The sequence below is a fragment of the Mustela erminea genome, chromosome 18 (assembly GCF_009829155.1).
Source record: "Mustela erminea isolate mMusErm1 chromosome 18, mMusErm1.Pri, whole genome shotgun sequence".
NCBI classification, from domain to species: Eukaryota; Metazoa; Chordata; class Mammalia; order Carnivora; family Mustelidae; genus Mustela; species Mustela erminea.
The window spans coordinates 24968008-24994485 of NC_045631.1; the positions used below are offsets into that span (position 1 = coordinate 24968008).

At 45.9% G+C, this 26478-nt stretch overlaps 2 protein-coding genes, 1 non-coding gene and 1 pseudogene across 6 annotated transcripts in view; 2 read left to right on the top strand and 2 right to left on the bottom strand.

The window, feature by feature from the left end:
• HNF1B (HNF1 homeobox B) overlaps positions 1-2336 on the top strand; it is a 52316-nt gene extending 49980 nt beyond the window's left edge. For all 4 annotated transcript variants that reach the window (XM_032320863.1, XM_032320864.1, XM_032320865.1 and 1 more), the window contains exon 9: positions 1353-2336. In XM_032320863.1, coding sequence (XP_032176754.1) covers positions 1353-1373 — 21 coding nt within the window. In that variant the 3' untranslated portion in view covers positions 1374-2336. The remainder of the gene's footprint in view (positions 1-1352) is intronic.
• Positions 2337-11528: 9192 nt separating this feature from the next.
• Positions 11529-11915, bottom strand: LOC116577531 (annotated as a pseudogene).
• Positions 11916-17075: 5160 nt separating this feature from the next.
• Positions 17076-17587, bottom strand: LOC116576913 (DNA-(apurinic or apyrimidinic site) lyase-like). The gene has a single exon (XM_032319472.1). It carries the CDS (start codon positions 17585-17587, stop codon positions 17078-17080), a length of 510 nt encoding a protein of 169 aa, XP_032175363.1. The 3' UTR covers positions 17076-17077.
• Positions 17588-23298: 5711 nt separating this feature from the next.
• Positions 23299-23405, top strand: LOC116578664. The gene has a single exon (XR_004281018.1). It is a non-coding gene; the product is annotated as a U6 spliceosomal RNA (small nuclear RNA).
• The last annotated feature ends 3073 nt before the right edge of the window (positions 23406-26478 follow it).

Genomic DNA, 26478 nt, shown 5'->3' on the forward strand with positions numbered 1-26478 from the left:
TGAAACTGTGGATGATTCGCTCTTGGAGCTTGTCTTCTTGATCTGTAAAATGGGCGTAATGGCAACCTTGTACAGGAGTATGGCTGGGAGCACTGGTTAATGAGATAATAATGTGAAAATAGGCCTTTAGTAGTAATAATAGGGGTGTGTGCATGTGCCTGTGTGTGTGTGCGCGCGCGTGCGCATTTACGCACATGTAAGCTCCTGAGTGTGGAAGGAATGGTCTTTTTTTTCCCCCCCCTTAAAGATTATTTATTTATTTATTTGACAGAGAGAGAGAGAGAGAGATCACGAGTAGGCAGAGAGGCAGGCAGAGAGAGAGGAGGAAGCAGGCTCCCTGCTGAGCAAAGAGCCCGACGCGGGGCTTCATCCCAGGACCCTGAGATCATGACCTGAGCTGAAGGCAGAGGCTCAACCCACTGAGCCACCCAGGTGCCCTGAAGGAACAGTCTTTAGAGAAGGAGCCATTAAGCCAAAAGACAGAGAAGACTTTCCCTTTAGATGCCAAAACAAGTGAAAGGGAAGGAAGAGACAGAGGGAAGCAGGAAGGGTCTTCCTGGAGAGAAAAGGACGGGAATGATGTACCATGACAGCCGAAATGAATGAGGTCCAAGGTCCTGGAAGGAGAGGCTGCCCCAGGAAGAGGCTGCATGACTCCTCTTGGTGGGTTTCTCCATCCATTCTGGGGTCTCCTGCCCCGCCTCCCCGCTCACCTGGAAGTCTCGCATCAGAGTTCTTGTCTTAATAGGAACAAGCCTGTAGAAAGCACTTCACAGCTTCCCAAATGCCTTCCCTGATGGGTCGTTTGAGCAAGTGGCGATTTTCTCATGTGCTTAAGTAGATCGGCAGCTCTGGCCCAATCTGGGAGCTGATTAGAAATGGCGGGTGCTTCGGCCCACCTCAAGCCCACTCGATCGGAATCCATCTTTTCACAGGCTCCCCAGCATTCATAGGGCCGTTAAAGTGTGGGGATCAGTGGTCTAGGGGACCCCTGCCCATAGAGGTGTTAGGAAGAGGACCCTTACTTCCACGAGAGGCAAGAGCTCCCGTCCAGCTGCTGTTGCAACCACACACTCCCAGAAATAGAAGCTTGACTTGAGGACAAAGGTCAGCGAGTTATGACTATTTCAAGGTCTGCAGCAGTTTGCTGCTGCCTTCTGAAGTGGCCGGGAAACCTGGCTCGGGAGTTTCCCTAAAGGAAGCGTGCTTCAGGACCAACGCTGGGGCACCGAGCGGGCACTGGGTCCTCAGCCCGCAGCGGGCGGAGCAGGGTCTCGGCTCCCCTGGAGTAGCCAAAAGAGTGGCGTCCCTGCTGAATACACACCGCTGAGCTCTCTTTCCTTTCTCTGCAGTGCCCCCTCCAAGCCTGGTGATGCCCACCCATCACTTAAACTTTGTGCACAGCAACAAGGACCCTGTTTTCTACACCGTCCCCCCTCCGGGCAGCTGTCACGGAAAAGGCCAGTGGCCTGACAAGCACCTTCGAGAGAGGTCCCTGCCTACCTGCCATCCTGCTGGCACCTCGGACAAGGACAGCCCGCTGGGAGGCACAGCCCAGAGTGCAACTTCCCTCCCCTTCTATGCAGTATTGTCGCCATGCCTCTCCCAAGACGGCAGGTACTCCCATCCGGCCCACGGGTGGGAGGCGAGAAACCACGGAGGAGGAAGAGAGAACGCTGTCGTGACGTCGTGCTCTTTCATCGAACAAACCGATGCGAAAAAAAACTTGAATCTGTTACTGAAATGAGGAGGACACGTGCTATTGAACTGAGCCAAACACACTGTAAATATCAGCAGCCTCCCGCACCGCCCCCAACCCCATCCCAGCTGATCTTGAGATTTCTTTTGAAGAAGTAAATTTCTCCAATGGGTGTAAACTATAACCTACTGTAATTAAGTGCAATTTCCCCTCCGCTCCCTCCCCCCGCCCCCAGCCCTGTATATAATACTGAAGTGTCTATTAGTTCTCTTTGTAAAGGTCGGAGTTGAATTTTCCAAGTGATTGGCCCCCTCTCCCCCCACCCCCCCATGGAGGAATAGTCCCAGTCGGAAGTGAAAGCTCCTGCCCCTTTCCCTCAGGCCTGGACAGACACCAGGATGTTTGTGTGGGACTGACCGCCAGCTGACTCCAATCTCCTGTTGTGGAGACACAGCTCTGGATCCTGGAGGGGCTGAACATGGCCTCAGACTAATATCCTAGCTTCTGGTGGGGCCCGGGGGTTCTGCCAGCCCACCACCGAGATACTGCAAGGCAGGAAAACTGGCTGCTTGATAGCACAGGAAAGCGTCACCCTCTCCGAAAGCCTCCCATTAAAACCATTTATTTTATCACTGCCCAGAGTCTCCTATCTCTGTCTCTGACGCTTCCTCTGCCAAGGTTCCACCAAGAACCCCTGGCCTCGACTCCCCTTGGAATTTTCCATGTGTTCCACTGGGCTCGTGGCTGCGTGTCCCAGTGTCTCCGTGCTGGCTGTACCACTAAGGTAAGCATTGATTCCCCCAACCAGCCTCCACAAGCCCCTCCACGGGGCTCTGGCCAGAGTGGGAGGCAACACTTTGGTCATAGGTGAAGGTGAAGTCCTAGGTGAAGGTCATAGTGAAGGAACAGAGCCAGCTCTTGGTGACTCTTGGTCATAGGAACTGATAAAAAGCAGGAAGAATGGAAACCCTGTGGGTAACTTTTTCCGCCACCTCCTGACCATTCACCTTAGGCTTTCCTTCCTTCTGTAGAACCATTAGTCACTAGGAGAACAGGATCCTGTGAGTGTTGCCTCCTGCCTGGGTTTCTCCCTCTGGCAAGGACGCTAGTGAGCACAAACAGTCCAGAAGGTGAAAAGCCAACCCAGTGAAATCATAATCCAGTGTTGACTCAGGAAGAAAGAGGATGTATCCATCCACTTCGCTGTGTCCTCTTGTACAGCATAGACCCTACCCGCATGTGATTTCTTGCTTCTCGTCTGAGTATTTCCCAGGCAAGGTGTGGGCCAGGGAATTCTGCTGAGCAGGCCCCAAGCAACAGGTTTTTAAAAATCCCAGAGCAGGGGAAGATGCTTTTCACAGAGAGCTGTGCAGATTTAAGGAGAACCTACTCTGCTGGGTGTCCAGGACAGGGATGGCTAGATAGGGAAATGCCAACCTCCTCTGGTTCCTGGCTCTTCTAGACAATGTAATTGGAGCCAGAGGGGTCAAGAGAAAACTCAAGGCTGGGTAGAGAGGAGTGGGGGCCAAGGCCAAGCATCACAGGCCAAGAGAGACCAAGATCCCCTGTCACTAGCTGGGATGTCCTATTAGATGGCTCCTGGGAGTTTGAAGAACAGATTACAGGCCTCCAGCCCCAGCCTCAGCTTGAACCCTATATCTGGACTCATGTTGTTTCTGGGACAGCAAGTATCTGCATTTGACAGATTTAGATCTTACATTGTTGCAATCACCCTGAGGACCCCCCCCCCCCCCCGCCCCAGAAAGGACTTATTCATCTAAGAGATTATGGAGGCAGAGCTGGCGGCTGAGAGGAGCAAGGATGGATGGTTGGGGCAAGTCTCTGGGGACTTTTCTAACCAAACCCTATAGAAACCAAAACACACAGGAAACAATGCTGGCAAGGTTAGCACCTCCCTTCTGAATAAAGCAGGGACCTCCTCCACTGGCTCTAAGCGGGGCACGGGGGTCACCACATAGTCTTGATGTGGAATTCTCCATGCCGAACATTCACTTGCAACTGAAAACCCCCATTCTTCTCCATTCCATCCATCCAATTCCACTGACCTTTCCACGTTCTCTCCTTATACCTGGAGCCTAGACTAACAGACCGATGGTCCTCTTTTTTCCATGACCTGCTGTCATTTTCTAGGGTGAGCCCCGGGGAAGTAGATACCATTTTAACACCCATGGACAAGGAACAAAATCGGTAATGAAGACCTGCCTTAACCTATTCCATGCCGAACAGAGGAGTATCCCCCACCCGAAGCAGAGATAACTGGGGGGTTAGCTGCTAGATTCAGGTGGATAAGAATACAATGCAGACACCCAGGGAATCCCAGCTCTTGGCCCCCAGCTGGTGGGGGGGCAAGTCTTTGATATTCCTTTTGGAGCCAGAATGCCTTGATTAGAATCTCTAACGCCAGCTCTTAGCCCCATCCTCATTGTCCTCCTGCATAAAATTGAGTGATGATAATAGTTCCTCCTGTATAAGGTTGTTTGAGGAGTAAATGAGTGGATACCTGCCCAGCCCTTGGAGGCGTCTGTGCCTGCTACATTGCCTTAGTATCCTGTCACCCCGCGGTGCCTTCTCCTGCAGGCTTCTGGGCTTTGTTGCTATTTCCAGATATTTCTTACCACAAATTTGATGCTTGGTCAAGAAAACCACTGAATTCCTGGGAAACTGATGTTGTTCCTTTCTGTGGTACATGGCAAATCCAGCAGGGAACCAAGGATGAGTCCGGGTGGGAGGTCTGAGGAGAGGGCGAAGGCTTGACTGAGGGGAGTCTTTGTCTCCTGAGGGAAAGAAGAAGGTAAAATGTGGTGACTTTGCAGGAAGTGTGAGAGCCGGGGGGCCCAGACCAAAGGTGGGTGGGGGCCATGGAGGAGGACTGCCCAGAGCAAGGAATGGCGTGGGTCAGGAAAAAACAGGAGCAGACACCTTCCCAAGGAAACTCAGGGCTGATGTGGCCCCTTTGAATTAGGAATTCATTCAAACACATTACACTATCAAACTCTCCCAAACATAAGATGGCCAGTGCAGTGCTATATGACATGGCCATATTTTAATACTTCAAACACACCCCAATTGCCTCAAACAATTGGGTGTTGAATATTCATTCACTATTCATATTGGCTGAATATTCATGAGAAGCTGTAATCTGCTGAAGCAAATTGCATAAAGCCTGCCCCTCCCACTTCAGCTCACCCTCCTTCCTCTCCCCCTCTCCACTCCCTCCCCCTCTCCACTCCCTCCCCTCCCCCTCCCTCCTCTACCTCTCCCTCCTCCCCCCTCTCCCTACCCCCAGTTATGGTGCAGAGGTCATTCCGACTAGGCAAATACTAGATTGTCAGCCAAGATTTATAACATGACCGTATTTTTTAAATGAATCTTTGGGGTATGCAGGACTTCACACACACCTGAATGACCATTTTTTCTTGGGTGCGTGTACAGTGCTGTGCTCATAGAGAGGAAACACATACTAAGGGAAAGCAATGCAGAACAAAAGGTGGGGGGGGGGTTACCATCAAAAGCAGGAATCATCAAAGTGGTTTTTCCCACAGTCTGCATGTGTATGTTTACGCCAACAGATCCCACAACACAAACGAGATATTTCTTTACAGTCTTCACCTATTTAATTTTCTTAATACTGTTGCATTCCCAAAAGGCAGGTTTCTCTTCTATGCCCTATTATGCAGACAACCTTAATAAGCCAATTATATTCAATTAGTCTCAATTACAAAAGGGATAAAAAGAGAAAGCTAATTTTTTTTTTAAGACAAATTCCAGTATAAGGAAAACCTGCCTGATTTCCTGAGCTATCGTAAGACCTTTTGCGTATCCCTTTGCTTTTGGAAACATCCTCTAGTCCACAATAACGTCTCTCGTTTATTTATTCAAGAAATATTTCCTGATACCCTTGTGTGCCGAGCACCATTGTTCTGGACCCTGAAGATACATCAATGAATCAAATACATAAAAATCCTTCCCCCCTTGGGGCTGGCTGGCTCAGTCGGTGGAGCGTGTGACTCTTGATCTCGGCGTCATGAGTTCAAGCGTTGCTTGGGGCGTAGAGATTACTTAAAAAAAGTCCTTCTCCTCCTGCAGTTCATTGTGGTGGGGGAGACAAGCAGTAACTGTGAATGGTGCGTGATGACAAAACCAGGAAAGATTCAACAGGGAGGCTAGAGGAGCTGGAGCTGAGTGACAGAAATATGGGTCAGGGAAGAGAGCAGGTGTGAGGCATGACAACAAGTGACAGAGGGCCTTGTCGCCACCTGAAGGGACTGCTGTACGTTGCCGTGAGGACCTGGCTTTTACCCTGAGGGAGCTGAAAGCTGTCCGTTATGAACGGAGCAGAGACAAGATGGAACGTCTGTTTTCAGAGGATCCCTCTGGCCGCTGAGTTGTAGGGAGAGGCCAAGAGTGATAGCAGAATACCAGAAGCTGCTGCTGTCATCCGCCTGAGAGCCCGGGTGGTGGTGGAGGTGAGCCGGGGTGGTGGTGGAGATGAACAGAGGTGGTCTGATTGTGGATGTCCTCTTGAAGGGAGAGGATTTGGAGGCACTAAGATTTCCTGGTGGTTTGCACGCAGAGTGTGAGAAAGGGAGGCGCTGAAGGCGGTTGCTAGGTTTGGGGGCTGAACAAAGGAGGAAATAGCAACTGATGTTGTAGAAAATGAGACAGGGTTGCCAGATCATAGACTCTACCTCAGATATTTTTTATTTTTTTAAAATATTTTATTTATTTGACAGATAGAGATCACAAGTAGGCAGAGAGGCAGGCAGAGAGAAGGAAGAAGGCTCCTCGCTGAGCAGAGAGCCTGATTCAGGGCTCGATCCCAGACCCTGGGATCATGAACCGAGCCGAAGGCAGAGGCTTTAACCCACTGAGCCACGCAGGCGCCCCATACCTCAGATATTCTTTAAAGTGGCACTTTAGGAAGCAACTTGGTAGCAGGTCATGGGGTTGTGCCTGCTATCATCTGACCCTGATGCGATGCTGGAGCTCTCCAGAGGCAAGAAAATGACATTCAGGCATTCATCCTACCGATGTTTATTGAGCACTTACTATGTGCTGCATGCTCTTCTAGGCATGGGGGAGGAAAACCATGGAAAAAAGGGTCACTTTCAGGGCATCTTGGTGGCTCAGTCAGTTGGGTGTCCAACTCTTGAGACATTACCTAGGACCTCCATTTTTTATCTATTTCCTCCCTTATCCCCATTTATAGAAGTAATAACTGTGAGGAATGTCTGGGTGGCTCAGTTGGTTGGGTGTCTGACTCTTAGTTTTGGCTCAGGTCATGATCTCAGGGTCCTGGGATCGAGCCCTATGTTGGGCTCCTCACCCAGCAAGGAGTCTGCTGGAGATTCTCTCTCTCTCCCTCTCTCTCAAATAAATACATAAAATCTTTAAAAAATAATAATAAAAATGACTTGATCCTTCCTCTGAAGTTTGAGGAGTTTGGGATTGTGGTAGTGGTAGGTGGACACTGGGTCATTTTCCAGACATTTGACTAGTAAACTCCATGACATACATGCACACATTCATTCATTCAAACATTTACTGAGCACCTAATAGGTGTCAAGTGCTGAAGGATGGGGTCCAATTGGTGAACAAAACACCAAGTCTCGGCACCTGGGTGGCTCAATGGGTTAAAGCCTCTGCCTTTGGCTCAGGTCATGATCCCAGGGTCCTGGGATTGAGCCCCACATCAGGCTTTCTGCTCAGTGGGGAGCCTGCTTCCTCCTCTCTCTCTGCCTGCCTCTCTGCCTACTTGTGATCTCTATCAAATAAATAAATAAAATCTTTTAAAAAAAAAAAAAGGCAAAAAGCACCAACTCTCTGTTCTCATAAAACTTAGATCCTAGTTGGGGGAAGACAGTCAGGGACAGTGGGGTTGGGGCCCAGACTGGAGGTTAATAATGAACAATTATTTCATTTTCTCTATACTTTCTCTATACCAGACAAAGGGCTTGAGGCACCCTGCATCTCCTTTCATCCTTATGACAACCTTATTTGCAGATATGGAAACAGAGAGCCTAAGTGGACGTCCCAAGATCACACATCTAGTAAGTGGCAGAGCCAGGATTTGAACTTAGATTTTTACTGTCCTCCAGCCTGAGCTCTCCACCACAACTTTATACGGCAGTAGCAAATGTTTATTAGACGAACAAAGAAGTGGGTGAATGGTTAACCCTAACTACAGTGGTAGCCTGTTGCTTTGCTTCCGTGATACAAACGTGAGCATAAGTTTTTCATTTACTTATTAAGTCAAGCTTCTCCCAAGTATGGCTCCTGCTGAAAACAGATTTCCTGAAGATTGAGAAACAAGCACCTTTCTCCTGACCATTCATGTTTCCTGGGCAAGGCAATCTGTTTTAGGGATAAGACTTTTTTTCTTTCAGTTTTATTGAAAAATAATTGACATATAAAACTATATAAGCTTAAGGCATGTAGCAATGTAATTTGATTTATACGTATTGAGAAGTAATTACGAATTAAAAAATATTTATTTATTCGCAAGACAGAAAAAGAGAGGGCAACCAAGAGTGGGGGTAGGGGGAGGGGCAGAGGGAAAGGGAGAAGCAGACTCCCTGCTGTTCAAGGAGCCTGGCGGGACCAGGACCCAGGGCATGCTGGGATCATGACCTGAGCCAAAGGCAGACGCTTAACTGACTGAGCCACCCATTCAATTAAAATCATGATATTTAATTGAAAAAGTTGTACAAAAGAAGCTATCACCTTAAGTTCTCTTCTGGGTTTGCGGCAAAGTCTCTGTATTTGGCTATAGGATGATGCCCAAATATATCAGATCTTAAATCCTGGAAGCTGTAAATGTTACCTTAAAAGGAAAAAAAAAGTCTGTGCTGATGTAATTTAGGGAGACTTAGATAATCCAGTGGGCCCTAAATGTGGTCACATGTATCCTCATGAGAAGGGGAAGGGGGAGATCGGATGCTGTAGAGAAGGAAACAGGACCTCGGGGGCGAGGGCTGGGGACGTTTCCACCAGAAGCTGGAAGAGGCAGGCAAAAGAGCCTCCCCTACAAGCTCCAGAGGGTGTACAACCGCTGACATCTTGGTTTTGGCCCAGTGATACTGCTTTTGGACTTCTGGCCTCCAGAACCGTGAGAGAACATATTTCTGGAATTTTGTGACAGCAGCCACAGGAGACAAATATAGTATCTCACAGGGATCCCTTGACCAATGAATCCTCCTCCTTCCCCACCCCCTTTCTTAGATATTTGTTTCGTCCTAGTACCCATCCACACCGGGCATAGTGTATGTCTGTGTATCATCATTGGCTCCTCCCTGAGGACCCTGAGATCACGACCTCAGCCAAAACTAAGAGTCAGACACCCAACCAACTGAGCCACCCAGACATTCCTTACAGTTATTACTTCTATAAATGGGGATAAGGGAGGAAATAGATAAAAATGGAGGTCCTAAGTAATGTCTCATGGCTAATGTAATAGTTAACAGGGCTAGTTAGGCCAGCTTGGAACCCCTTCTGACTCTTGACTGCGGCACTCAAGAAGGAAAACCAACAACAAACCACTACTAAATTTCCATGGGCCCAATCTCTATACCCCATCTGCAAATATTCCTGTCAGCCACGGGAAGATGACCAGACTGCAACCTTCTCAAGCATGGAACTCCTAGGCTATGCCTTTCTTCACAAGCCCAGCCTAGGTCTTCATTCCTCTAACTATATTCTTTGCACGTTTTCATTACCCAAAGCATCTAAGTATGGTGGAGAGACATGTCATAGATTCCCATTCACTCATTCATTCAACAAACCTCTTGCACACTGACTTTGAGCCAGTTTAGTGTGGTGGGTACCAGGGGTTCCAATGTGCCCTGAGGTGTTCTCAACATGGCAGGGGAGACAGACAAATTAGTGTGATTAAACTGCAGTATGTAGGTGTGAGAAGGCAGAGTGGTAGGACAATGGAAGCAATTCTATTTAGATAGAAATCAGAGAAGGTTCTTTGAAAGACACTTGAACTACGTCATAAAGAATGAGTGCCAGTTCACCAGATGGAGGGGGCGTGGGGGAGACTTTCCACATCGAGGGACGACAACATGCAAAATGAGTGTCCAAATCAATGAGTTCCCAGTGTTGTCTGAGCCCAGACCTTCTGTCTTCTGCATGCCTGGGACACCTGCCTGAACTTCTCTTGCCCTGGTTCTGTAAATGATGATCTGACACTGTGAAATATGTTCTCCAGGCTGCAAGGTCCTCAGGTCAAGGTAATGGGTCACTAGCCAGCCAGTGCCTCCAAGGAGTGGACCAGAGTCTGAAAATCAAATATGCGGACCCCACATCTCAGATGAGCAGAGGGAAGGCATGGGGTAAGACATGTGATGTTTACGTTCAGAAACTGCAAAGCCACTAGCTTGCAAATTGTCATTACGTCTGCAGGTGGAGGGTAATTTTCTCGTTACTCAAGGACTCTTGATCAGGCTCAGATTGGTCTCTGGGGAATTGCTTTATGACCCAGAGCCGGGCAGCGGTAGATAGGAGATGTGGTTTGCTGGGCAGAAGTTTACAAGGCAGGAAATTGCTTCACTGGGCACAACCATTCATAAGAAACACCTCTGGGAAAAGGAGACTGAGCTCCTGGCAGGTCTGGCCCTGGCCATGTGTTTACATCAGCAACAGCCCATGTTCCTGGTTACACAATGTGGCAGCGTCACTTCGAGTTGGGGGATCTTTGCCCCATGGAGGAATAAACACATTCCTCACTCGCGGTGTAATTAGCAGACCTCACAGACTTTGTAGGGACTCTCCTAGAGGCCCTAATGTCATTGGTAGGTGACCCTAAACATCATTAGCTAGACACCCAAACTTGAGTCCAAATTTGGTTGAATTCCCCTGTAAGGGGTAGCACAGGTTCAGATGAAGATACTGCAGAACTGAAGGGTAGAAAAGTGTGACGCTCTTTTGTCAGGCAGTTGCCAAAGCCACACTGGGTGTCTTAGGAACAATCCAGGTGCTGGCAGAGGGGTCATTGGTCAGTCTTTGGGGAGGAGGGAGACAGGGCTATGGCTTGTTTGCATACATTCCAAAGCCCATGTGTCCATTGTCGCACGAGCTCGGAGCTGAGGTTTGGAGCCCAGAGCTTTTCTGCACAGGAGCCATCAGATCTGTACCTGTCATGGGGAGGGAAGATAAGGAGCAGTGACCAGTGTCTCCAGAACCGTGGGGGTCTGTCTGGCAAGTTGCTGGAAGCCTCCAACCCAGCACTGCTCATCAGAATCAAGGGTCACACCCTCCTCGGCTCTACTCCTACCCACCCCCTTGGTGACCCCATCTCAGTCTGGTTAGGTGAGCACCAAGGAACTGCTTCCCTTCTCTGAGGCCTCAGTTTGTATATCTGTGAAATGGGGGACTTCCGGTGCTACTAAGTGTTGCAGCTTCAAAGTGAAGATCCAGTGAGACTCTGAATTTCCTTGCTCTCAAGTGTGTTTGCACACCCAGGTTTTGGTGCATTTTTCTGGCACAGCTGGGCAGGCGGGCGGACTTGGAGGAGAATCTTGTATTATGTTTTCTTACCTTCATAGGAGAAGGTGTGGATGGTAAATCCGCCGTTACCTCTGACGTAGTCCAGAACCCGCTATTCGTGTACTTATCCTTCCAGACAGAACATTCCGGGGCAGGAGCAGTTAGCAGGCTGCAGAAGACCCTGGGCCGGCCCTCTCTGAGGTTCTTTCACTTCCTTGGAGATTATTTGTTTAATTCTGTCTGCCATTTGTAAGTTCCTCTTTTTTGTAACTTTATGGTTTTATTAACATAAATATGACAGGTACATAAGATAAGCTGTCTATTCATTTTCTTGGCTGCATAGCCTGGCATTGGGATTGGTGACTCTGATGGCCAGCTGGGCTTCTCTTTCCATGGTGGCTTTGCGGTTCTTGGAGGAGACGTTATGAGCAATCTCTGCACAGTAAGATTTGTTCTGCGTGACATTGCGGAGTAGGAACTTCAGGAGCCACTGGGCAGTATGTGCTTTGTTTTCCTGTTGCTCCCATTACCATCGTTGGGCATCAAGATCTGGTCCTTGAATCTTCTGTGCACCCTATTGTCAATGCCTCTGGATTTCCACCAGTTGAACTTAATTTTTGACATATTGGTCTGACTGGTACCAGACAAACAGCTTGGTCCTCTTTTTAACAAGCTTGGGCTTCTCCAGAGGTCTGAGGGTAGCCATGTCACCCTAAAGAGGCCCGGACTGTGTCCCTCTTGGTCACTGTTCTAGCTCCACTATTTCACGTGTGTAAATGCAGGTATGAATAAATCAATGGGCTGTATTTTTTTAAAATCTGAAAACTACTGATATCCTGAATCCATAACAACGTACAGCGGACTTCGGATCACCTAGCTTCTACCTTGTCAGATGAACAGCAGCCTTGATTCCTGGTTCCCTTTTACAGATGGAACAGATGTGTCAGGGAAAGCAAGGTGGGGTACAGAGCTAAAGCCCACCAAGGGCACAAGGGCAATTCTTAGCCCGTTAGGTAATTAGGTACTGAAGTATCCACTTTAGGAGTTGTTTTCAAGCCCCTCAGGATCCCACGCAGATGTTGCCTGCCCTGCCCATTCCTGGTGAAGGACACTGCAAAAAGGTTTAGCGCCACTGTCCCTAGACATTTGGGGAAGAGTGTTACAGGCCACCTGACCTCCAGATCCTGCAAGAAGAACCAGGATAAGTCCAGAAGGGAAGGGATGATCCTGTGGGTCAGTCCGGAAGAGTATGTGGCCAGGGCAGCATAGGACAAACTCAGAGGAGTGTTTTGGTATCAAAGGCATGGCCATGCAAGTATGTCAAGGACTCACTTCAGGATGGTACCCCTGAATGTGGTGTGTGTGTTTATGGGTCTGAAAAAAAAAGGCATGCTTCACAAACTGGGACATAGGGCAGTGAGCCATAGGGAGTACAAAAGGCCTTAGGAAAAACAGCTCATCTTCTCCAAGCATCAATTTTATTCAGAAATAAGTAATTGTAACTGCATTTTTTATATAAAAGCAAATGCATGATCATGGTGCAAAATTTGCACACAATTTTGAGATAAAATATGGAGCTTCAAAGAAATCTCCTGTTTGCAGTGATCTGAAACCCCACACTGCTTGTGAAGCGCAAATTTGCTCTTTTCTGCCATTAACAGGGCTTCAGTAGAAACAGTTTCAGAAGCACCCCCCCAAAAGAGCTGTGCAGAAAATGTCACCCATTGATGATACCCCCACCATCCATGCATAATGCTAGACCCCCCTCCAAGCAGAGAGGGTGACCATGATGAGACAATGGCATTGCTACAGCAACAGCCTCTCCCATCATCTGGGCTGACCCTCAGATTCTGAGAGATCAGCTTGCTGTCCTTCTTCTCCCAGGTTCTCAGAGACATACATCGCCTGTTCTAGAAGAGGAGTTACACTCCCATTATCGTTGCCTCTCTTTCCCGAGGCCAGCATGGATGAGCCACTCCATTAAGGTGGGTTAGGATGAGCTGAACTCCAGACAGACACCTGCACCTCCTCCTTCCTTCCTCCTGAGGGCAGTGGCAGCTCTGGCTACAGATCCATGGGGAGCCCAAACCAAACCGCAAGGCCCACCTAACATGTGGTGGGGGCAAGTATTACTTCCTCTGTGCCCAGGCTACCAGATTAAGGAATTCATTACAAATAGAGACACTACTTTTTTTTACTTTTATTCACCTTTTTGATACGAGGACACTGACATGACACAGGAAAAAGCTAGACAGGCAGATAGCCAGTGAGTTAATATCTCTACTCCGAATATGCAGAGATCCCCAGTGAACCAGGTCTGGGTCTGGGGTTATCTGCTTAAGTTTACTCTTTGTCAAACTTTGGTTACCAAAGCAGATTCCCTTGGGCCCCCAGCTCCAGCTCCCTCCTGTGACCTCCTGGCAAGTGAACTCTTCTAGGTCTCCCTGACTCCGGGGCACACCCCTGAAAGTGGGAATGATGTCTAATTAATCCTTGTGCTGCCTCCTGCTTAGCAGGGTCTTTGCACATGAGACTCCCCCAGTAAATATTTCCTGGTGATGAGTATGACAGCAATTTACCAGATAGTTCTGAGTCGTTTACCAAGTAATTGTGTTCTGCGCAGTCTGCTGGGCATAGAGATTCAATGACAAATAAGAAACACTCTCTCCCCTCAAGGGGCTTGTGGCTTAGCAGGGAAAGCTACCCTCCCAGACAGTACAAGCACTTCCTGCGCTGTAGCCAGAGCACCCAGCAGCTAACCTGGAAACTTCTAAAGCCATTGAGGTGGGCTTGGCCTGGCACCGCTGTAATCAAGGGGGAACCAAAAGGAGAATGGCGTTGGCTGCCCTTCCACAATCACAGGTATGCCCAGAGCGGGTGGGCTAGAGGGTGACCTCCCCATCACCCTGTAGAAAAGTGAGACCAGGCTCACACCTGTTGAAGACAGGTACCTCCCATTGGCTCATTGGCCCATGTTTGCAGAGGACAATTGGAGAATGCCGGGGAGGAAGGGGATGGGTCACAAGCAGGTGAGCCTCCTTTCCGTGGCACCACAAGCATCAGCATGGAGATAGGGCGGCTGTGCTAGAAGGATTTATAACTCCAGGTTTCCAGGTCTTATCAACAAGCTCTTTCTCAATCGTGATATTGGGGGGAGGGGCAAGAAGGCAGGGACAGACTGGAGAGGGGCATTGTGGGGAGGGGAGAATCTGGCAAAAGTGTGCACATCTGGATGTAGCAAATAGAGGAGTTCAGAAAGGAGGGAGAGCAGGAAGAATGAAGAGAGAGGCAGGGGCAGGGGAAGCTGTTCATGGCCAATATTCATATGGGATATTGAACCGGTTAATAATAATGCTTGATCCCTTGTCTTGTTTCCTGTGGCCCAGGCCTGAAAGGCCGTAAACCTGCTTTGGAACGCAGTGAAATCCTGAGGCAAGCCCAGAGAGCCAGCCCAGGGGGAGCACTGTCTTACCCAGGTTTCTACTCTCCAGAAGTTTCTCCCCACCCCCCAGAGGTCCTCACTCAGTGCATTTTATTGCTTGGGGGAGGGGCCAGGTGGGCAGGGTCTCTGGTCATACCTGTAGCTTCTGAGGCAGAGGCACAGCAGAATGGGGAAAGGCAAAATGGCCACCTTGTGCTCCTTTGGTGGTCAAAGGGAGAAGGGAAGAAGGAGACTCTGTAAGTGGCAATGGCGGGCCCGTGGCCACTGAAGGGACCAATGCTCCCTTTAGGTGCCTCTTTCTCCCTCCAGTCTTCCCCTGCTGTCCATTCTTACCTGATGCCACCTGAATAAAAACATGGCCCAAGGAAAGTAGCACATTCTGCGGTTTGCCCGTGGCCACACCCCAGCTGACTGCCTCGAAGGGCAGGGACTTCCCTGGCAGGCCTCCTCTGGACTCAGCCCCTAGTCTGCATTCAGCTCCCAAGTAGTCCCGCAGGCTCAGCAAGACTTGAAAAAAGCCCTCTGAGGACCCCGGGAGTAGGCCTCCCTCCTCCGGCTTCCCCACTGAAAGCAGACCTGGGTGGGAGGGTGGAGTTAACAAACACAGCCAGGCTTGGGGGAGGCAGCTCCTTCAGACTCCCCATTCCAGCCTGAGCACATCCCCCCTGGGACTTCAAAGCCAGCGCCTTGTTTGCCTGGCCACAGAGCAGCAATAATGCTTTCCCTTTTGACCTAAGAAGGCATCCCTCCATTGTTGCAAGAGGACGGCTGGCCAGAGGGGGCAGCAGAAAGCACCAGGACCCTTCCTTGGGGGCTGAGAAGTGGGCACTGCTGCTGCCTGACCTGCAAGTCCCAGACCAGGGGATGTGAGAAGGCCTGAAAGGACCCTGGATACACCTCTGGAAGGACTGTCCCATCCAGGAATGGGTCTGAGAGAGCAGGCTCCACCCCACCACAGGCTGGTGGAACTGGCCGTACAAATGTCCCCCGGAATGGAGACTGCAGCCCCATGCACTAGCCGCTCACTTGAAGGCAACCCTTGGTTCCAGGAACTGCTCGCCACGAACGTGGTGGTATAGTGTGTGTGTGCTTGTTCATGCCGTGTATACGTGTGTCCATACACATAAGTGTGCTCAGGAATGTGCATAGCCCAGTGATCCCAGACACCAGCCTGTGGTTCTCTGGGAATCAAGCCCTTGACTCACATTCTGAAAGCAAACGTTTATGCTTGATCTGAATGCAAGACCAGAGAATGGTATATAAGAAACAGTAAATTAATCCAGCCAATCAGCTCAAGAAATGGAGAAACCCATCTTAGGACTTGCTGAAGCCTTACTTACCCTTTAACTTCCTTCTGCCAGGTCAATGATGAAAGGTCAGGGATCCTCAAAGAGGCGTGAAAAGTCTTCCCAGACTGTAGCATCTAGCATACTGGTCGACCTTTAACAAGATGGTAATAATAATGACAAAGATGATTTTTGGTTATAATGATCACGGTGATTATTTTTTTCCTGAAGAATGCCCCCCACCCCCACATTCTCCATCCCCTATGGAAGAGGATACTGAGAGTGTCTAGGCTCTTTCTGAAGAGATGGTCCCACAGTAGACACACCATAGTGTAAGGGAAGTTGAGGGGACACTAGAGTCACCCAGAGCTGGGTTCACATCCTAATTCTGTCACTTATAGCCTGCATGACCCTGAGGACATGATTTAACACTTAGATCTCACATTTCTTCATCTATAAAGGGGCTGAAGCCTACTGGAAGATCCTACCCTTGGAAAGGAATTTCGCTGGAGATTATGACTACAGGAAATTATTTGGTGAAGGAACCAAGGGTGGGAACTCAGGTCTGAAGCTGCAGGTCCCATGCATGGGGCATCCACAGCAGGTCCCTTCCCCATCTAAAGACGCAGCACCTATGGTGGTTCAGAGCCCAGACACCACAAAGGGGCTGCCAGAGTCCAATCCCACACACGGCTTTCAGCTGAATGACCTTGGGCAGACACCTAAACTCCATGCCTCAGTTTCCTTAGCTGTAAAACAATGATAATAGTGTCTACCACAAAGGATTGTTGCCAAGACAAAAAGAGTTAAGATGTATCAAGTACTTAGTACTTAGAAAATGGATGACAGGTACCTTTTTTTCTTTGAAACTATGGCTCTCTGTTTTCATGTGGACAGTTCAAAGGAAGTCAGCAATAGTTTTTGTTTAAGGCAAAAGAAAAAAAAAAAGAAAGAAAGAAAAGAAAAGAAAAACTGGGGGTTTAAGAAAAGCATTAGTAAGAGCCTGGTTGAAGGATTTATATTTTTATAAGGAAATACAGTGCAGATATCTATATCTTTTTTTAAAGAAGTTTGGGAAGGTTAAGTTTTAAAGCTAGCTTGGGGCTCATTTCCCAGGTTTAAAGTAATTTGGGGGTGGTGTCACAGTGCTAAGTGTAGGGTGATAAGACAGTGGTCACTGCTCAGGGCCTTGGAATGGATCTTGCTGTCACACAATGCAGGTAACAGAGAGTGAGACAACAAAAAGTAATGAAGGTGCCAACTGACATTTTTGAATTGAGCATTCATCATGTAGGTCCAAAAGGTATAGGCATAGGCTGTGTTGGGGTAGAGGTGCCAGAAAGTGTCAACCAGTGGCACAGCCTGTAGTAATGCCCCAAAGCCTTGACGCTCTTGTGGAGTGAAGCCAGCATTCTTTTTGTTTCCCTTGGGGTTGCGAAGGTCGATTTCTTCATGAGCCACATTGAGGTCCCCATATGGCACAAGGGGCTTCTGGGAAGCCAAACCCTTCAGGAACTTGCGAAAGCCTTCATCCCAGTGCTGCCAGTACCCCAAGCGTAACAGACCTTGGCCTGCATTAGGTACATAGGCTGTTACCAGCACAAATGCGTCAAATTCAGCCACAATCCCTGAGACCTCCTGCCATCTCATGTTTGCAGTTTTCACTATTGTATTGTCAACGCTGGAGTCACATGATGCTCTCCTTGTAAATACTGTCCAGGCAAAATTACAACTATTTGGTGGAGACAAGGAACATAGATTGGGGTAGGAGGAGGCTTATTGATTTGTAAGTACGGGTTTGTAAACAGGACAGGAGCAAGGTAGATTTGGGCAGCTAGAATTTCCATTTCAAAGGCATGTTGCTGAAATTCATTTGTGTTAGATAGAAGGATAGATGGATGGTAACCCCACTAAACCAATGTTGGGTATTGCATCCATGAACATGGTATGTTGCTCTATTCATTTAAACCTTCTGGCCTGTCAATAAAGCTGAGCAGAGAACTCTGATTCCTGCTGTCCCTTCCCTTCCTGGGGTTCTTCTGTCATCTCTTAAGAAGGTTTTTTTTTTTTTTTTAAGATTTTATTTATTTATTTGACAGAGAGAGAGATCACAAGTAGGCAGAGAGGCAGGCAGAGAGAGAGAGGGGGAAGCAGGCTCCCTGCTGAGCAGAGAGCCCAATGTTAGGCTCGATCCCAGGACCCTGAGATCATGACCCGAGCCGAAGACAGAGGCTTAACCCACTGAGCCACCCAGGTGCCCCTCTTAAGAAGGTTTTTAAAAAATCATGAGATTTCTGGTTTCTTGTAAGAAATTTAAACTCTATAGCAAAAATCTCAAAGTACTGATGCTCTGAAATTTGACTTTTATTCTGTACCAGGACAGCAGCTCCAAATGAATTCACCTATTCCTGACTAATCAGGTGTTTCTGGGTTACCTGTTGGCAACCTCCAAATTGCAGATCCTTCCCCTTTTGAACCTGTCACAGAGTAGATTTCTGTCCTAGCTGCCTCCCCACAGACCTTGCCCTGACCTAGAGAGCTCTGAAGTACTACAGGAAAGGATACAGGGGATGAAATGGGAAAAAAGCCAAAAGGGGAACCCTAAACTTAAATCAGCAATGTGCCATAGTTACTAAGAAGACAAAAATCTAGAGTGCATCAATAGAAGTGACTGTGTCCAGATCATGTGACAAAAGAGCCCCACTTGTTTGCAATCAGACCCCACCTTAAAGTCTGGGTGTCAGTTTCAAGAGGGACAGTGAGCAACTGGAAAGCATGGAGACGAGAATAATCAGAATAGTGAAAAGTCTGGAAATAATCTCATGTAGACAATAGCAAACATTCTAGAGATGGGTAGTCTCACAGGGAAGATCTAAGGAGAACAAATACTTGAAGAGACTTGAAGAGGTATAATGTAGAGGAGAAAATGGATTGCTCTCTGGACCAGACTGTGGGGAGAGTGTGGATCCACACGACCATTATTCGACTGTTTGTCAAGGAAGCAAACCTACCCTAGCAGTAGGTAAAGGCTGGAGGGTGATCTCAGCTATGGGGTATAGGGATAACTACATTAAATAGGAGGTTGGAAAGGATAAGAAGCCATTCAACTCTAAGAGTCTGTGAGATTTTATTTTTTTGTTTCTTTGTTTGTTAAGTTATAAGTAGGACAAGTCTTCTGTTTAGGCAAAACAGTATCTGCCCAACACTCCCACTAGGCATCTAACTGGGTAAAAGCATTGTTTGTTCAGAAACAATCTCTTTTAAGATGCAGTGTGTTGTCTGAGAAAGGTGACACATTAGCACAGATAGGGAGACAGAAGGAAGTTTGGAATCACGGAAATAGCGTTTCACTGTGAATCAGAAGATTTTGGTTTGAATCTTCCACTTATTAGCTATGTGGTCTTAAGCAAGTTATTTACCTCTTTGAGTTTCTGTTTCTTTGTCTATTAAGTGAGAATAAAAATGCCTATTCTCAGATACCAAAGACATATACCTTTTGCTGGTACAGACCCACCAGGCACAGCATAGTTTCAGAGCCAGCAGCTCTAGTGACATATCATAGTAAAGGTGACATGTTCCTTTAACTAACATCTATCAACTTTCACCACTTTCATCCATATTCTACTGGCTATTCCAGGCAATGCCACAAGGCAAGAAAAGAAATAAAAGGTATAATGATTGTAAAGGAAAAAATAAAGTTGCTATTTGTTAACAATATGATTGTCTTCATAGAAAATCCAAGGAAATTTATACACCGATAATCGTAACTATCACAAGAATTATGATTGCTGATTTCAATCTCAGCATATCAAAAAATCAAAAGCATTCTTATATACCTGCAAGAACTGATTAGAAAGTGTAATCTTTAAGGGTTCCTGTCAACATATGTACAAAAACTAAAAGGTATATAGGTACTAGCAATGGATCTAATAAAAGAAGTGTTGATTCAAATGGAGAAATTATAAAACCTCATTGACAGTCAGAAGGTCTAAATGAATAGAGCAATATACCATGTTCATGGATGGAATACCCAATATTATTTTTTAAATCCCAAATTACCCTATAAATTCAATTGAGTTCCAATAACAATCTCAACCTGGCCATATCTGTGTATAGGAAACTTTCAAGCTAATCCTAAAATATGACAGAAAAGAGCCAAGAATAATAAAGACAATTTTGAAGAAGGATGAGGCAGTTGCTTTCCCACAAGTGAAAAATTTAATAAGGCTATGGTAATTAAAATAGTGTGATTCTGACACAGAAAGAGAAAAGTAACTGCGATGAAATGGAATAGAGAGCTCAGAAATAGACCCATGCATTTAAGAATTACAGCAATGGCATCACAGATGACTGGAAAAATGATGGATAGTCAATAAGTGATGCTAGAACAATTGATTATCAATATGTAAAAATAACAATAAAATTACCTTCTTATCTTATACCGTAGATAAGGAGTAACTTAAAGGCTTTGGGTTCTTTGGCCTTGGAGTAGGGCAGGATTTCTTAGGTAAGACCCTAAAAGCCAAGAATACACTTGACTATATTAAAATGGAGATTTAATATACTAAATGTGCTTAATATATTAATTATTTATTTTTTAAAGATTTTATTTATTTGAGAAAGACAGCATGAGCACAAATGAGCGGGGGGAGGGGCAGAGGAAGAGGGAAAAGCAGACTCCCCACTGAGCAGGGAGCCCAACAGTGGGCTCAATCTCAGGACCCTGAAATCATGACCTGACATGAAGGCAGATGCTTCACCAACTGAGCCACTCAGGCACCCTATATTATATTGAAATAGGGAAAAAAAAAACCAAACACACAACAAAGTGAAAAGCCAAGCTCCAAAGTGGGAGAAATGTCTTCAAAGAATATTACTAACAAAGGGCGAGTACCAGGTTATATAGACATTCTAACAAATCTATTTTTTAAAAAGGACCCACAATCTAAGAGAAAAAATACACAAAGAATATGAACAAGCAGATCACAGAAAAAGAAACACAAATAGACAAGAAACAAATGCAAAGCTACTTGACCTCACCAGTATTTTGAGAAATGCGACTTAAAATCACAATAAAAATGACTTTCCGGTAAAGATGTGGCATATTGAGCATTCTGCCATTTCTCCAAAAAACTCACAAAGATGACAACAGGTTCTTTTTATAAAAGGCATAAACTCACAAGGATAAGGAGAATGGGAGAGAAGGCTATAGCACTAAAACTTTAGAAGCCAGAAAGCAAACAAATGGGAGATAACTGACTCAGAAAACCAAAGAAAGCTGAATCTCAATCTATAAGTGGAGAGAACCGGGAAGTAACCCAATTTGGTCTACCAGATACCTCGGGCAATGAGGATGAAGATGGAGTGGTAAATAAGACTGAATAGAAATCTTTAAAAAGCCAATAGGTTCCTAGATTTCCTTTCTTGCTTCATGCAGCCAGAACTTTTAAGAGATTAAAAAAAGAGTCTGTGGAAAAGAAAAAAGCAGACAAGTGTGAGAGCAAGTTATTATACAGAACAAGAGAATTAAGTGAATGTTTATATAGTAAATCCTGATAAAGTGAAGGGAGCCTGTACCCTCCTTCCCGGGAAGACAAAGCATTGGGAAATGCTTCTAAAGGATTCTGACTAGTCCAAGGAGAAAATCTTGGTACTTCTGACATCAGGTTCCCCCGAGGACATGGCCCAGCCTAGCCAAGTGAGCACCATAATCTCAAACTCAGAACTTTCAGTTTTTTAGTGCCCCATGTTTAAATATCAGTGAGCATTTAGCATCACCAGACTCCTAAGGAAAGACCTCTAACAAAGACAATAAAGACGAAAAGAAACAGGAAAAAGGCAACCTGGAGAAAACAGATTCTAAGCAGGAAAAGAAAACTAAGAACAAACAAAAAAAATCAAAACAAATAATAAAAGGACTATAATTACTATTCTTAGAGGGGTAAGAGTAGATATTACTACATCCATAGAACAAGATGGGGGAAACGTTAAAATGAACAGTTGAGGAATAAAAAAAAAGTTAGAAATTTAAAATTAAAAAAAGAAATTAAAAACATATGACAATTTCAATGGAAAACTTAATAAATTGGAAAATAAAGCTGAGAAAATTCCTAGAAAGTTGAATTAAAGACAAAGAGAAAAAAAAACATAAGAGAGAAAATAAGACCAACGCAGGAGGCCCAATATCTAAATTAGAGGAGTTCCAGAAAGAACCAAGAAAGCAGAAGAGAGGAAATGCTCAGATAAATAATCCAAGAAAAATTTCCCAGAAGTAAGATCTGGCCCTCTGGATGGAAAAGGTCCACCAAATGGCCACCACATTAGATGAAAACAGATCGAGCCATACATACATATTCTTAAATACATAAAACCACAGAATGAATTCAAACCAACCTCAGAACAGTGGATACTGGTGAAATATGAGAGGGGTGAAGAAGAGTGGGGAGAAATACAGAGTGGGTTTCAACTAAATCTATAAACTTTCTTCAAAAAAGAACGAGCTATGGCAAAATGTTAACTTTTATTAAATATGGGAAGTAAACATGAGTATCTGTAATATTCTCTAAACTGCTCTGTATCTGTTTCATAATTAAAATATAAATGCAATGAGGCTCAGGAAAATATATAAGAATAATCATAGCAAAAAAAAAAAAAAGAAAAAAAAGGGACACCTCAGTGGCTCAGTGGGTTAAAGCCTCTGCCTTTGGTTCAGGTCGTGATCCCTGGGTCCTGGGATCGAGCCCCACACTGGGCTCTCTGCTCAACGGGGAGGCTGCTTCCCCCCCTCTCTCTTTCTCTGCCTACTTGTGAACTCTGTCTGTCAAATAAATAAATAAAATATTTTTAAAAAAAGAATAATCATAGCAGCCAAAAACTGGAAATAAACTAAATGTCCATCCCAAGAAAATAGATAAGTTGTGGTATATTCATACCATGGAGTATTATTCAATAAAAAGGAGTAAACAGCTAAGTCATGAACAATGTGAATGAATATCAAAAATATGTTTAAAGGAGCCAGATACAAAAGCGTGTGGAATCCAATAACAAGCAAAATGAATCAAGGGTGATAGAAGAAGGAGTTGCCTAAAGAAAAGAGAAGGATTAAGGGATTGACTGGAAAGGACAAAGAGAGTGATAGATGGTCCTATACCTTGCTGTAAGTGAAAGTTACATGAGTATATGTAATTATCAAAGCAAACTGAGCTGAATACTTGAGATCTGTCATATTATTGTCTGTAAGTTGTACTTCAATGATGAATGAATGAATGAAGTGGGAAAACAGGTGACCAAAGGGAGCTTCAAAGTTAAATTTTGGATTGAACCAACGGAATACTAGTCAGCAAACAAAAAATGAAAGTTTGGTGCTCACTTCGGCAGCACGTATAGTAAAATTGGAATGATACAGAGAAGATTAGTATGGTCCCTGCACAAGGATGACACGCAAATTTGCGAAGCGTTCCATATTTCAAAAAAACAAGAAAGAAAGAAAAAAATGGAAGTTTTCCATTTGCAATGACATGGATGGAACTAGAGGGTATTACACTCGGCGAAATAAGTCAATCAGAGAAAGACAATTATCATATGATATCACTCATACGTGGAATTTTAGAAACAAAGCAGAGGATCATCGGGGAAGAGAGGGAGACAAACCGTTAGAGACTGAATCATAGGAAAAAAACTCAGTTTTGTTGCAGGGGAGGGGATTGGGGGATGGGGTAGCTGGGTGATGGACATTAAGGAGGCCACGTGATTTAATGAGCACTGGGTATTACATAGGATTGATGAATCACTGACCTCTATCTCTGAAATCAGTAATACATTGTATGTTAATTAATTCAATTTAAATTTTTAAAAAGGAAAAAAATTAAAAAATAAAAAAATTTTAAATTTAAATTTAAATTTTTTTAAAAAGGAAAAAGTAAATAAATTTGGGGTTGAAGCTCATGGTCTGCATTCTGTGACTCCAGATGTTCCTAATGTAAAGTCCCAGGTGGGGTTGGAGAGCCCATTGTTTATAGAAGGTCCACATCTCTCCTGTATTTTCATCTCTTAACCTGCTCCAGAATCCACATGTAATGGTATCAGAGTGATGGTATGCTTCAGAGCTCTAGGAAAGAGGTAGGCAAAAAGGCTACGAAGAAAATTCACCAAGCTCAGACCTCATCTTGGCCAAACTTCCTTCCCATCTGTGAAGCTCCCTGACAACGTTCCTGACCACGGGTCAGCCAGTCTTCACACTTGAACCTCTAGTGACAAAGAGCTACCCACCTCCCCAGTAACAACATCCATAGTAACCACAAGCCAGCTTGAGTGAGTCCTCTCCATGTGCCTGGCGCTCTTCTCAGCCCTCAGCCTCAGCATGTATTGACTCACCGCAAGTCCGCTCGATCCAAATTTGGACAGATCTGCCTGCAGAAAGTTCAGACGGGTCTCCCCAGTTTCCCTCTGATCCTCATCTCTTAACTGAGGGGGAATGAGGAGTTCCATGGTGGAACAGGTTGCCATGGAGACCTCAGGGGAGGACAGATGGGTGTGCAATGGGCTTCATGCTTATCATTGCAAGCCCAGTCTATCCTGGGCTCTCAAGCCATGGCAGTAGTTATAGTAATAGTTAACTTTTTTTTAAATTTTTTTTTTTTAAAGATTTTATTTATTTTTCAGAGACAGAGGGAGAGAGCGTGAGCGAGCACAGGCAGACAGAGAGGCAGGCAGAGGCAGAGGGAGAAGTAGGCTCCCTGCCGAGCAAGGAGCCCTATGTGGGACTCGATCCCAGGACCCTGGGATCATGACCTGAGCCGAAGGCAGCTGCTTAACCAACTGAGCCACCCAGGCGTCCCGTAATAGTTAACTTTTATTGAAGCACGGCTTGCTTTACATGCATTTGCCTCATTTAATCCATAGAACAACCCTCTTTTTCTACAGATGGGCCACCTAATGCTTTGAAATGCTAAGTCACCCTCTGAAGGCCCCAGAGCTGGTTGCTAGCGTTCTAGCCCCGGCTGTCTGGCCAGAGGCCGGGCTGTTAGCAATACCCGTCCATACAAGTTTTCAAAGTTAATGTGTTTCTGAGAAGAATGTGATAGAAAATCGCTGAACAGCGTGAGAAGGCTGGGGCTCTGCTCCCCCTTCTGCTACCTCTCTGTGAGCCTGAGCAAACTGCTGTCCCCTGTTCCTTCAGTATGAAACATGAGAGCGGTGTCAGATGATCCTGAAAGCCAGGCCTCACTCTGATAATCTGTGTTCTAAACTGTAGGTGTCTACAGTTCTTTCCCGTCGGGAGTGTCCTGAGACACACTCTAGTTAACTAATGTCTAGTTAACATGTGGAGGTGAGGAGGAAGGGATGTGTGAATGAATGGATGAGTGGTCAGATGGAGTAGAATCTAGCATTTTTCTTTGCAGAAGGCTGTTCCTGGTCAGCTGATCCTGGAGGAAAAAAAAAAAAAAAAAAAAAAAGAGGGTCCTGATCTCACTTTTCAGTTTCATTGCTTTTCTCCAGTCAGCTTCAAATCTTGGCTGATGAATAAAGCCCGCTTCAACCCCAGGGCTTTCTCTCAAGACCCAGCTGTAGGCTAGAAGCAGAAAGTGAATATGCACAGAGTCGCCAATTAGTTCGCTCACTGCCCTCATGACCTCTGACCCCCGCTGGGCCACCCCATCCATTAGCTGTCCTCTTCCCCTCTGCCCTCCTCTCTCCCAGTTTGAGCGGTTGTCGGGCCATTCTCTTTCAGCAAAGAAACATGCTCAGGCATTCAGCCAGCCGTTTCCACTTGTTGTTCTTTTGTCTCCTCCCTCTGTTGCCCTTGTTGCTAACCTGGTCACCACTCCTTGACCCTTGGCTGGGCTCTCGCCCCTCCTGGTGACAGGGAGGGGCAGTATTGCAAGGCAGGGCTCTCTGGGAAGAAGAAGGCAAGTCCTTGCTTTTCCTTTTTGTTTGGATTTCATTCCACATGCTTGGGGTTTTTTGTTTTGTTGTTTTAAAGAATTTATTTATTTATTTGACAGACAGAGATCACAAGCAGAAAGAGAGGCAGTGGGAGAAAGACAGAGAAGCAGGCTCCCTGCCGAGCAGAGAGCCCGACTGGGGACTCGATCCCAGGACCCTGGGATCATGACCCGAGCAGAAGGCGGAGGCTTTAACATACTGAGCCACCCAGACACCCTCACATGCTTGAGTTTTAATCCTAGTCCTCCTCACAAGAGAATCCCTGTAATGCTTTCCCTGGGATGATGGTTTCTTTTAAAGGTAAGTGTTTTGAAGGTTTCTGTGAGTTGGGAAGTCAGCAGTATGTTCCTTTGAGATGCTGGCTATTCTATGAGTTTGGGGGAAAAAAACTATATTAAATACACACACACACACACACACACACACACATATATATATATAATTTAAGTGTATATGCATATATATAGATAAGACATATATATAGTTGATCAGGACAGGAAAGCCTAGTTCAAGATTATGGGTGTGTGAATACCTATTTGTGAAATAAGGTAAAGCAGTCATCAAAAGAGGAATATAAACCCATTTTATTGCACTTG